This window comes from Microcaecilia unicolor, chromosome 4, assembly GCF_901765095.1.
Source record: "Microcaecilia unicolor chromosome 4, aMicUni1.1, whole genome shotgun sequence".
In the NCBI taxonomy this organism is placed as follows: domain Eukaryota; kingdom Metazoa; phylum Chordata; class Amphibia; order Gymnophiona; family Siphonopidae; genus Microcaecilia; species Microcaecilia unicolor.
The window spans coordinates 2960377-2974162 of record NC_044034.1 but is presented as its reverse complement, the minus strand read 5'-3'; the positions used below and the strand labels follow the sequence as shown (position 1 = coordinate 2974162).

The 13786-nt window shown below is 44.5% G+C and overlaps 1 protein-coding gene across 1 annotated transcript in view; it reads left to right on the top strand.

Annotated features, from left to right (window-relative positions):
* LOC115467807 (sphingomyelin phosphodiesterase-like) overlaps positions 1 to 13786 on the top strand; it is a 41700-nt gene that overhangs the window by 23654 nt on the left and 4260 nt on the right. Inside the window, 1 exon segment of the mRNA XM_030199294.1 lies at positions 11012 to 11157. Coding sequence (XP_030055154.1) covers positions 11012 to 11157 — 146 coding nt within the window.

The following is a 13786-nucleotide window of genomic DNA, read 5'->3' as shown; positions in this document are numbered from 1 at the left end:
TAGCAGAAGAGATCAGGGGGCAAAGGAAGAGCAATATCAGATAAGAGTGAAGGGGTCATGAGCCAACTAATGGAAGGCAGGGTACAAGACAGGATTTTGTACAGGGATAGGTCAGGAGGTGTGAAAGAGCTCAGGAGAGGCCTCATCAGTAGACTTGAAGGAGAGAAACAACCAGGATAATCAAAAGTAGCAGAAGAGGGACATTATAAACAAGTGAGAGGGAGGGAGGAAGGTATAAGAAAAGGGGAGATGTAGAAATAGAGAATATAAAGATCCCAAGGTCCATCACTATTGCCCAACCCCCTGCTGCAGTACTGGAGACCCCTCACTTTGTCATTAAGGCACTTCTGTGCTTATCTCAGGCTGTCACTGCTAGGGCTGTGTTCCAAGCATTCCTCATCCGTTCCATGAAGAAATAATTCCTAATGTTGCTCCAGAGTTTACAAAATATAGAACAGGAAAAGTTCTCTACGATGACGAATCACAGAAGGCAAAAGTAGAGACTAATAGACGATTCACCACTGGAGACGTGAGTCCAACAGTCTTTATTATATCAAAGATAACGACCCGACACAGGCCGTGTTTCGACGCTAAAAAGCGTCTGCATCAGGGGTCAATAAATACACTACAAATCAAAACATATAACATATAAATAATGCCAATAAAAACATATATGAACATCCATATAGAGATATGAAAATTCAATAGACACTAATTTTCTGATCAGAGGTCAATATGCTCAAATATGCTTAATAACCATTAAAACAGCATACATATATTCAAAAGATTTAAAAAGTTTTTGGCTTCTGCTAATATAAATCAAAAAATATGAAAATATAAATATTATGTGTATTCCAGGTATATATATAATTTTGGACTTATGTGCCAGCTAAAATATGATGTATAAATGGTTGTTAGAAAACATGAAATAGGGTAATTAATATTAAATGCATGTGCACTTTTATATATTAGCAGTGCTTTTTTTGTAGAAAAAAAAGTGCCGGTACTCATTATGGGCGGAGTCACCACATATGGCCCCACCCCTTATGATGGCCCCACCCACATTGGCCACACCCCTTATAGCAGCCATGGCGCATATAAACAAACATCATTGAAAATATACTAGTATAGGAGAAAAAAATAACATGATTTTTTTCATTATAAATAACTTCTGTAAGCTGCTACAGCTCCAGTACACCCAGTGCAAAATAAGACAACAGATGTAAACACTAAAATGAAAATAAAATGATTTTTTCTACCTTTGTTGTCTGGTGACTGTTTTTCTATCCATATTGGTCCCAGCCTCTGATTCTGCTGCTCTCTATCTGTTCTCTTAACTCCATTTCTAGAGCTTCCTTTCCATTTATTTCTTTCCTTTCCTCTTCTTCATTTCTTGCCCTACATCCATAAGTAAAAGCTGGATCCTCCTCTGCGGAATTGACTGGAGGAGGTACAACGTGGATCCAGTTTTTGCCTATTTTCTCCATCCAAGTGCAGTTTTTCTCCTCTCTTTCCTTTCCCTCATCTCCATCCATGTGCATCTTCTTTTTTTCTTTCCTCCGCTCCATCCATGTCCAGCATTTCTCCTCTCTCTTCCCTCCCCTGTATCCATATAAAGAAATAATTCTCTCTCCCCTCTCCTCCAAGTGCATTTCTCCTCTCTCCCCGCCAACCCCTCCATCCATCCATGTCCAGCATGTCTCCTCTCTCCCCTGCTCTCCCCTCCCATGTCCAGCGATTCTCCTCTGTCCCCTGTCCTCCCCTGCCATCCATGACCAGCCATTCTTCTCCGCCCCCTGTCCTCCCCTGCCATCCGTGACCCATTCTTCTCTGCCCCCTGTCCTCCCCTGCCATCCGTGACCCATTCTTCTCTGCCCCCTGTCCTCCCCTGCCATCCATGTCCACTGATTATCCTCTCTCCCCTCTCCTTCATGTCCAGCAATTTTCTCTTCCCTGCCCTCCCCTTCTTCTCCAGCCCCAGCATTAGACCCTCAGCCCCAAACCTCAGCGTCTGTCCTTGGTCCCTTTTTCTCCCAGCCACAGAGTCAGACTCTTCTCCCTAAATCAGCTCCCTTCTCCCAGCCCCAGCAAAATACCCTTCTCTCTCCTCAACCCCTAGCGCCCAGCATGTGCCCTGTTCTCCCATCCCCAGGCTCTGCCATTCATCCAACCCCCAAATCAGACCTTCTCCCCACCCGACGTCGAGATCCAGCGCCCCTGCCCCAGCTGCCCGCCCTCTTTGCTTCCCGACAGCCCTGCTTTCCGGTCCAAACCCCCCCCCCCCCCCCCCCCCGCGACGCGTTTCAATCTTTTATTTATTTTTTTTTTACTTGCAGTCACAGCGCCGGCGTTGTTGAGAGGACCAGGCTCGCCTCCTCATGCTTTCCTTCCCTTCGGTGTTCCGATTCGCTGCCTCTCAGTGTCCCGCCTTCGCGGAAACAGGAAACACGTCACAGGAAGGCGGGACACAGAGGCAGCGAATTGGAACACCGAAGGGAAGGAAAGCATGATGAGGAGACGAGCCTGGTCCTCTCAACAACGCCGGCGCTGTGACTGCAAGTAAAAAAAAAAATAAATAAAAGATTGAAACGCGTCGCGGGGGGAGGGGGGGGGGGAGGTTTGGACCGGAAAGCAGGGCTGTCGGGAAGCAAAGAGGGCGGGCAGCTGGGGCAGGGGCGCTGGATCTCGACGGGCGGCAGGAACGCAAGTCAGGAACCCTAGGGAAAAAAGGTGCCGGTACGCCGTACCGGCGCGTACCGGCACAAAAAAAGCACTGTATATTAGTATCATGCAATGACAATATACTAAAAACAAAACCTCATGCTTACCCAAGTAATGAATGCAAAACGAAGAGTCCTATTTGTATATGTGTTGTCAACTCACTGATCACGTAGCACTGCAAGCCACGAATGAGAACATGATGGGTTTAAAAACAAACATCTGGTAACAAAGTATCCATGTAATACTTGAAGAGGTACAAGGGATTAATTTAATATTAATTACCCTATTTCATTTTTTCTAACAACCATTTATACATCATATTTTAGCTGGCACATAAGTCCAAAATTATATATATACCTGGAATACACATAATATTTATATTTTCATATTTTTTGATTTATATTAGCAGAAGCCAAAAACTTTTTAAATCTTTTGAATATATGTATGCTGTTTTAATGGTTATTAAGCATATTTGAGCATATTGACCTCTGATCAGAAAATTAGTGTCTATTGAATTTTCATATCTCTATATGGATGTGCATATATGTTTTTATTGGCATTATTTATATGTTATATGTTTTGATTTGTAGTGTATTTATTGACCCCTGATGCAGACGCTTTTTAGCGTCGAAACACGGCCTGTGTCGGGTCGTTATCTTTGATATAATAAAGACTGTTGGACTCACGTCTCCAGTGGTGAATCGTCTATTAGTCTCTACTTTTGCCTTCTGTGCTCCAGAGTTTACTCAATATTGTCACTTCTTGTTCTAGAACAGGAGTTTCTAGCCTTTTGGGGGCAGGGAAGACCCTTTTCAAAACCCAAACGTTTTAGGGACATCATCCTCTCCCTACAACTCCTAACTCTCAGCCTCTCTTCTTTAGATACTCTCTCCCTCCCATGAACAGACCCTTCCCCCACCAGTATCTCTTCCGCAGCTCCTTTCCATCAGTCTCTCGCCTTCCTTTTCCCAGCATTTCTCCCCTTCCTGCTCAAACCCTGATACCAGTTTCTCAAATGCCAGCCATTCAGCATCCTAGAAGTGACAGCTCTGTGGGTGATTGAGTATCCCCAGCACTGTGAAAACTCAGACAAAAAAAAGCAGTAAAGGGTCGTTAAGGTTTAGTGCATCTGGGCCATAGAGAGGAAAGGTCCCACTAGGAGTGGCCTGGTGGTTAGGGTGGTGGACTTTGGTCCTGAGGAACTGAGTTTGATTCCCACTTCAGGCACAGGCAGCTCCTTGTGACTCTGGGCAAGTCACTTAACCCTCCATTGCCCCATGTAAGCCGCATTGAGCCTGCCATGAGTGGGAAAGCGCAGGGTACAATTGTAACAAAAATAAAATAGATACTATTGGAGATTCTACATGGAATGTTGCTATTCCACTAGCAACTTTCCATGTAGAAGGCTGCGCAGGCTTCTGTTTCTGTGAGTCTGACGTCCTGCACTTACATGCAGGACATCAGACTCACAGAAGCAGAAGCCTGTGCGGCCACATTGGTGATCTGCAAGGGCCGACTTCTACATGGAATGTTGCTAGTGGAATAGCAACATTCCATGTAGAATCTCAAATAGTAGCAACAGTGGAGGAGTGGCCTAGTGGTTAGGGTGGTGGACTTTGGTCCTGGGGAATTGAGGAACTGAGTTTGATTCCCACTTCAGGCACAGGCAGCTCCTTGTGACTCTGGGCAAGTCACTTAACCCTCCATTGCCCCATGTAAGCCGCATTGAGCCTGCCTTGAGTGGGAAAGCGCGGGGTACAAATGTAACAAAAATAAAATAGATACTATTGGAGATTACACATGGAATGTTGCTACTGTTGGAGATTCTACATGGAATGTTGCTACTATTGGAGATTCTACATGGAATGTTGCTATTCCACTAGCAACATTCCATGTAGAAGGCTGCGCAGGCTTCTGTTTCTGTGAGTCTGACGTCTGTGCGGCCACATTGGTGATCTGCAAGGGCCGACTTCTAGTGGAATAGCAACATTCCATGTAGAATCTCAAATAGTAGCAACAGTGGAGGAGGAGTGGCCTAGTGGTTAGGGTGGTGGACTTTGGTCCTGAGGAACTGAGGAACTGAGTTCAATTCCCACTTCAGGCACAGGCAGCTCCTTGTGACTCTGGGCAAGTCACTTAACCCTCCATTGCCCCATGTAAGCCGCATTGAGCCTGGCATGAGTGGGAAAGCGCAGGGTACAAAAAACAAAACATTTACAATGAGCTCAACACTCCCAGTTATTTGGAGAAGATGGTTCCTTTTTCTCTCCCCTCAGTCTCTCTCTTCCATCTTCTCCCCAACTCTCATCCTCAGTCTCTCTGTTCCTAAGCCCTTCTATCTAATATCTAACCCCAAGCTGCAACCCATCAGTCCTTTTGTTGGGGAGGGTGGGTGGGATGAAGACTAAACTAGGTCCTGCTGTGCCTACTAGAGACTGTTTATGCTGTGGGCACAAAGTTCAAGTTTTAAGACCAGGGAGAAAAGAGTATAGAGACTAGTTGATAAAGTTTGCTTTTATTATTCTGCCTATCAATAACCTACAATTCCTCCTTCAATCTCCAATCTTTAATTTCTCAAAGCACAGGTTAAAATAAATGTTCTCTTACCAGAGAAATGTCCTCTTCTTTCCGAACTTCTCAGAAAGAAAGTTAAGTGGGACCAGATGCACTAAACCTTAACGACCCTTTTAACGACCCTTTACTGACCCTTAACGAAGAAATTTTCAACTGTAGCATGCATCAAAGGCCATTTTTCGACAATGCTAGCAGCTAACGAAAACGATATGCAAACGAGACAATTCGGATTGCACTAATCATACTGACGATTGCAATGAATCATTTACCGTCCAAAATTTTACGTGAGCTCAGACCTGTCATTAAGGCCTGAGCTGTCATCTCCCCACTGCCCCCTGCACCCTGCACCATAAAAATCCAAGCCGGCATGTTTAAAAAGAAAAGTGAGATACAAACTAAAACACGTGGCTTTCCGCTTCCCCCTGCATCACTACAAAACTAAACATACCTCAAAAAAGGATCGGGAGGGGGCAAAGGCGCTTGTCAGAAGCGTCCTGTATAGACTGCCTTGCCCCCCCCCCCCCCCCCCGAGATCGCCACTGTTCCCCGCTTCCGCCCGTATTAAAATAAAAACTGAAAATAATAAAAACTTTTGCAGCCCGGGCCCCCCTCCCTTCCTGTCTCGCTCTTCTCTCCGTCTCCCACCACTGCTCCGCCTCCCACCATCCTCCGGCCCATGCCCCGCCCCCCTGAGTTCGTTGCCGCCACTTCCCCCCTCCGCCTTAATGGCCGTGGAGCGCCTCTCACCTGTGTGTGAAGGGGAAAGGAAAATGGGACTTGATATACCGCCTTTCTAAGGTTTTTTTCAACTACATTCAAAACGGTTTACATATGTTCAGGTACTTATTTTGCACCAGGGGCAATGGAAGGTTAAGTGACTTGCCCACAGTCACAAGGAGTTGCAGTGGGAATAAAACCCAGTTCCCCAGGATCAAAGTCCACTGCACTAACCACTAGGCTACTCCTCCACTCATAATGCTTGGCTGCTCTGCGCATGATTTAGGGGCCGATTACCGACGGAGATTACGAATCTTTGATACATTGTACTTTTCAATACCGCACCGAACATGTGCGACTTGTTTTTTTTTGTCCACGCTTCGTTTTTTCAAATTCGTTAAGGAGTTTAACATTTTACCATTTTTTACGTATGGTTGATGCATCTGGGCCTATATAGTTTGGATTTTAAGGAGACTGCTTCAAACAAACCCTTTGAAGCTAGCCCAGTAATCAGATTGCCCTTAGTAACCTTAGCAACCGTTCTACTTCCTCACACCTTAATTAACACCTAATTGACTACAGTAGCAGTGCTACCTCTCCAGCAGGCAAAGAACAGGAAATAATTTTCTTTTAGGATAGTGTGAGCCTTGCTACTATTCTTTTTAATACTCTTACATAAGTACAAGTACATAAGTATTGCCATACTGGGACAGACCAAAGGTCCTTCAAGCCCAGCATCCTTTCTCCAACAGTGGCCAATCCAGGTCACAAGTACCTGGCGGAAACCTCAAAGAATAACAAGATTCTGGAATCCCAGAGTAGCAACATTCCATGTAGAACCCCAGAGAGTAGCAAGATTCCATTCAGAATCCCAAGTACATAAGTGTTGCCATACTGGGACAGACCAAAGGTCCTTCAAGCCCAGCATCCTGATTCCAACAGTGGCCAATCCGGGTCACAAATACCTGGCAAGATCCCCAAAAAGTTAAGTTTCTACTTCTAGAGAAAGTTTCAGTTTAAAACTGTGGGAAAAGGATTGTACACTATGGAAAGTGGTTAATAATGTTTGCTTTTCTCTCTCTCTCTCTCCCTCCCTAAGACTGAACTAGGTCCTTCTGTGTCTGCTAGAGGCTATCTGTGGTACAGAGTTCAAGTTTTAAAACTAGTGGGGAAAGTGTATGGAGACTAGTTGATAAAGTTGTTTTTGAAATATTTTTATTCTGCCTATCACTAACCTACAATTCCTCCCTTAAACCCCAATCTTTAAGTTCCCAAAGCACAAAGCAAAATAAGGTTCACTTACCAGAGAAATGTCCACTTCTTTCAGAGCTTCTGAGCTCCCCCCCCCCCATAGTCTCTCGCCCACTTTTCTATGCAGCTCTACCAGACTAGTCTTTCTTTTATCCAGCTTCACTCCACTATTCACCCTCTCTGTTTTACCCTTCCTTTCTCCACTATGTTCTCTCTTTTATCCAACCCAGCAGTCTCTTTTTATTATTTGTTACATTTATATCCCACATTTTCCCACCTATTTGCAGGCTCAATGTGGCTTACATTGTACCGAGGAGGTGTTCGCCATCTCCGGTAGAGAAACAAATACATGGAGTTGCTGTGGCCGGATAAGGATCGTGTGTTAGAGACACATTGGGAATCATAGAGAGGAAGAGTTATGTATAGTCTATTACAAGCTTTGGTTTCATTGTGTTGCGGAGTTTAGGCACTTAAGTTGGGTCGATGGGGTATGCCTTTTTGAACAGGTTGGTTTTTAGTGATTTGCTGAATATCCTACATTCCTTGCCCGTGCTCCCTTCATGAGTACCTGCCCTCCTACAGTACCCTGGCTAATTTCCTGAGTACCTACTAAGTAGTAAATTTAAAACAATTGGAGAAAATATTCCTTCACTCAATGTGCAATTAAACTCAAATTTGTTGCCAGAGAATGTAGTAAAAGCCGCTAGCCTAGCAGAGTTTTAAAAAGATTAGGATAATTTCCTAAAAGAAAAAGTCCATAAACCATTATTAACAGTACTTGGGAAACCCCACTGCTTATTTTTAGGCTAAGCAGCATAAAATCAGTTTTACTCATTTGGGATCTTGCCAGGTATTTGTGACCTGGTTTGGCCAATGTTTGAAACAGGATACTGGGCTTGATGGACCTTTGGTCTGTCCCAGTATGGCAACGCTTATGTTCTTATATACATAAGTACATAAGTAATGCCACACTGGGAAAAGACCAATGGTCCATCGAGCCCAGCATCCTATCCACGACAGCGGCCATTCCAGGCCAAGGGCACCTGGCAAGCTTTCCAACGTACAAACATTCTATACATATTATTCCTGGAATTGTGGATTTTGCCCAAGTCCACTTAGTAGCGGTTTATGGACTTGTCCTTTAGGAAACCGACTAACCCCTTTTTAAACTCTGCCAAGCTAACCGCCTTCACCACGTTCTCCGGCAACAAATTCCTGAGTTTAATTACGCGTTGGGTGAAGAAAACTTTTCTCCGATTTGTTTTAAATTTACTACACTGTAGTTTCATCGCATGCCCCCTAGTCCTAGTATTTTTGGAAAGCGTGAACAGACGCTTCACATCCACTTGTTCCACTCCACTCATTATTTTATATACCTCTCTCCCTTCCTGAGCACCTGCCCTCCTGCTCTATCCTTTTCTTCCTTTCTGAGTACATTCCCTCCTGTCCTGCTTATCCTACCTTCAGTCCCTTCCCTGAGTACCTGCCCTCCTACCCTGCCTGACGTACCCTCAAGTCCCTTCCTTACTCCTTTTTCAACTACCTTTTCTCTGTCTGTGGCACTTTTCCCACTCCTTTGCCTCCTGCTCTTTCTCCATGTCTGCTTCCTGCATGCTTTCCCTTCCTCCTTGTTCTTTCCCACCCTTGTCCTTTTCTCCTGCAACCCCTTCCTTGGCTTTCTCCCACCTGTCTTCTCCCCATGGCGCCTCCTTTTCATAACTCCTTCCCCTAGTCCCTTCTTTAGTACCAGCCCTGGCTCTTCTCCCAGCATGGTCCCTTCTCTTGTCCTTCCCTCCCTACCCTCAGCTCACAGGTCTTTCTTAACTCCTTCCTTCCCTCTTCCCTTCAAGGTCCCTCCCTGAATGATTTCCCTCATGCACTCCTACCCCCACCCCCCTCGTGACCATACTGCTCACTCAGCGCAGCTGTTGTCTCTCAAGAGTTTCAGAGCAAATTTGAAAGCTTGGCTATTCAGGCAAGTCTTTGGAGAGTAGGGTTGACCAAGGGTTTCAGCCAGAGTGTAGGGTCAATATATATACAGTAGTAAAAAAGCCCCATTTCTGATGCAAATGAAACGGGGGCTAGCAAGGTTTTCTTCTGTGTGCCTGTGGGAGTGTGTGTGTCCCTGCCCTCTCTCCCTTCCCCTGTGCTGTCTGTTCTCTCTGTCCCCTCCCCCCTTGGAGTCGAGTCCTTCAGTGTTAAGTTTCCTGCTGTGCTGTGTTTGTGTTACATAGTGAGGGCTTCTGCCCTCTCTCCCCTCCCCCCTCTGAGTCCTTCACTGTTACAGAGAGAGCGATTTGATTTCGTGCTTTGCTATGTTTTCCTTGACTGTTTGTGTTACAGAGAGAGCGAGGGCGGGGCAGACACTCATGGGGAAACCGGATATCTCTCCCCCTTCACACTTCCGGCTGGAGGCTTCATTTAGAACATTGGTGGTGCCTTTTATATATAGAGATAATTTTTGTTCTCTCTCTCTCTCTCTCTGTATGTTTCTGCTCTTGCTTGAGTGATTGTATCTCTTTCCTGTTATTAAATGCAGCTCCTTATCTTTTTCTATTATATTTTTAGCTTTGTACACTGCATAGTTGCCAGAGCACAAGCAGCAATGCTTCTCAAGGTTCTTACCCTGCTTACCTTCTTCAATTACATGGAGCAGCAGTTCATGAAGCTGCTGGAGGCAGCACAGCCCCTTCCTCTTCTCAACACTGCTTCAGACTCATAGTGACAAGTGTTCTGCTGTGCTCTTCCAACCTCCTATCTATGCCAGTTGTCCTTCCTGGTTCTGGTGATCATCCCCACCTCCTGTCCATGAAGATTTGCACTCCTCATGGCAGCAATTGGCTGTACCATTCTCCAATTCTTCTCTGTATGAATTTGGGCTCCTTGAGGTTGCCATCTTCCAAGTTTGGCATGGCAAGATGGGATCAGGCAGCAACCTTAAGGTGGAGCTCCTCAGAAGTGAGGGTAGCCTGCTGCTTTGCTCAGGAGCTGTACATTGCTTTGTTGCCCTTTGATGGTCTGCTAGACTACAGGTGGAAAACACTTCTCCAGAGCATTCTTTAATGTCCATTGATGACTTTGAGATATTGCAATTACTCTTGTCATCTCTCCCCTCCAGATATATACATAACTAATTCCTTAATTATCATTCCATAGAGCTCCATTGTAAACGCATTATGTTAACATGACAACTACTTAGCTTATTAGCTACATTTATATTTGGGACGTGGAGAGAGGGGAGGGGTGATATACTCTACAGGGCTAAGGGGAGGAGTGATAAACTCAATGGGGTGTGGAGGATGTCAGGGGCTGATACACTGTACAGGGGTTTATGGAGGAAGGGGTTGGTAATATACTTTAGAGGGGTTATAGAGAAAGAAGGAAGAGAGATATACTGAACGGAGTGTGAAGGAAGAGGAGGGGTGATGGGGGAAGTGAGGGGGTGATACACTGTATAGGCTTTATGGAGGAAGGCAGAGGTGTAAAAACCATTATGGGATATGAAGAAAAGGGGGTATGGAGAACAGGGAGCCATGTGGAAGTTATAGAAGGGTGGAGAAAGGGATAACCTGAGCCAAACCTGAGACTGGAAAAGAGTGGCAGGAGAGGAGCTCTGGTTTTTTTTTTTTTTTTTTTTTGGGGGGGGGGGGGGGGGGGGGTTAATCCTTTCTTTATCACATTGGCCTCGGCCTATTGTTCTACCTTTGGTCTTATTCACTTTTATATCTCTGTTTTTTGATGGTCCCAGGTACGAGAGCACCATCTCTGCCCAGTTCTTTGCACATACACACTTGGATGAGTTTGAGATGTTCTATGACGAAGAGACCCTGACTCGCCCTGTGTCTGTAGCCTTCCTGTCGCCAAGTGTGACCACTTACATCAACCTGAACCCTGGTGAGTTCACAGGGACCATCAGCCTTCATCCCAGAGGCAGTATCTGATAAACTTTGCTCATAAACTACATTTTGATTTTTTAATAATAAATCTGAACACATTCCTAAGTCTATTATTATCAAGCAATCTGAATGTAAGATCTCCTCAGCTGTGAAGATATTAGGCATTCAAGTCGATAGAACCATTTCGATGGACATACAACTTGCCACTTTCGTAAAAACATTTCTTCTTAATGAGAAATCTGCGCATTATCCGTAATTGTTTTGATACTGAACAATTTGGACATTTAATGTATGCTATATTGCTGTCTTACTTGGACTATTGCAACTGTCTACACAGGCAGCACAAAGGGGGCTTTGAGAAAACTCCAGACCGTGCAAAACCTGACGATAAGGTTAATTGTTGGCCTTTCTAAATATGATAGTATTTCCAACTATTACGTTAGACTTCACTGGCTTCCAGTCAGGGCCAGAATTCTTTATAAACTGGCCTGTTTCTTTTTTTAAATTCTTCCTAGTTACTTTCTCTATCATTTTCATTTTACACTTTAAGATCTAGACAATGTGACAATGCAAATGTTTTTACATTTCTGTCTGCTAAGGGTAAAAGGAGACTGTTAGCCTTTGAGAAAACCCTAGCTGTCCAGGCTGCCAGATTAAAGAAAGATCTTGCAGATACATTCTCTACTTCTCCTTTCTATCTTTTATTTAGAAAGAGAGTCAAAAATTTTCTTTTTAAAAAATATGTATCTTATGTTTTGACTGTTCGTGCTTATTTGCAATGTATCTCCCGGATATTTGTTCTGGCATTGTAATGTTTGCTCAGAACTGCAAGATGGTCATGAGATGTCCTGATGTTAATTTTAATTGGCTAAAAACTCTTCTGCAATTGCTTCAGATATTTTCGACAATAGAGGAATACTGGCTATAGGCCTGAAGTTTCCTGGTTAATCACAGTCTAAATTTACTTTTTTTCAGAACTGAAGACAAGATAATGTTGCCCAGTTCAGCAGGAAAATGACTATTTATTAGAAGTAGGTTTTGAAAAGAAGTAAGCCAATCAATTATTTGTGCTGGAGATTTGTCATTAAGAAATGTAGATAACCATCAAGCAGCAGGAGGAAGATGATTACTTCTAAGGAGAAAAAAAAGAAGATGTTGATGCCCCTTTTACAAGTCATTGGTGAGGCCCCACCTGGAGTATTGTACAGTTTTGGAGGCCGTATCTTGCTAAAGGTGTAAGAAGACTTGAAGCGGTCCGAATAATATGGGGATTGTGCCAAAAGACATATGAGAAGAGACTGGAAGACCTGAATATGTATACCCTAGAGGAGATACAGAAGTTTAAATACTTGAAAGGTATTAATATAGAAACAAATATTTTCCAGAGAAGGGAAAGTGGTAAAGCTAGAGGACATGAATTGAGGTTGCAAGGTGGTAGACTTAGGAGTAATGTGAGAACATTCTTTTTCATGGAGAGGGTCATAGACGGTCGGTAGCCCAACTGTTTGGGGAGGCTAAAGGGGGCGGAGCTTACCTCCATACGCTCCGTGGCAGCGACGTCAATGAAGAAAAAGACTACAGGCTCGCCGCCAGCTTCTCTCTTCTCTCTGCACACAGTGTCCCGCCTTCTGCGGTGATGCATTTCCTGTTTCCGCGAGAGCGGGACACTGTGTGCAGAGAGAAGGGAGAAGCTGGCGGCGAGCCTGTAGTCTTTTTCTTCATTGACGTTGCTGCCACGGAAATAAAAGATGAAAATGCGCGGGGCGGGAGGGTGAGCTGCACCACAAGCGGAAGTCGATGATTGGGCTGGGGAGGCTTAGCCTCCCCAAGCCTCTTATACGGGGCGCCTGTGGAGAGGGTGGTTGATGCCTAGAACGACCTCCCGAAGGAGGTGGTGGAGAAAAAAAACTATGCTGGAATTCAAAATGGTGTGGGATGAACACAGAGGATCTCTAATTAGAAATTGAATGGTACAAAACCAAAACGTAAAGGGTTGCATATATGTTTGAATGTCAAGTGGTCCTTAGATGGCAACTTTGGCTGCATCAACTAGGGTCGGTGCTGGGCTGGCTCGTACGGTCTGAGTCCCGCATATAGCAGTCTGGAATGGGCTGTAGAGAGAATCGACAGAAACTCCAGTAATTCGTAAGGTGAGGACAGTGCCGGGTAGACTTATACGGTCTGTGTCCCACAAATGACAAGACAAATTCCGATAGGCTGGAGTTGGCTTTGACAGCAACTCCAGTAGTTGGAGCATAAGGACAGAGCCGGGTGGACTTCTACGGTCTATGTCCCAGAAACAACAAAAGAAAGACCATGATCAAGTATATACTATCACGTTCATTGTTGATTTAATCTTGAATTGATAATGAAGGTGACTGTTGGGCAGACCGGATGGACCATTCAAGTCACTTACTATGTTGCTATGTTAATTTTGGTGCTATCAACTTCTGAAAAAGATGACCAAAGTCTGTCTGCGGGACTGAACGACTTATCTGAAATATTTGTAATAGACAATTCAATAATTGTATCTAAATTAGGTGGTATTTGAGTTCTTGTCTTAGTTATATTTTGAGAAAAATAACTAGCAAGTGTGTCTGCACAAGGAGCGAATCCCAAATCACCAG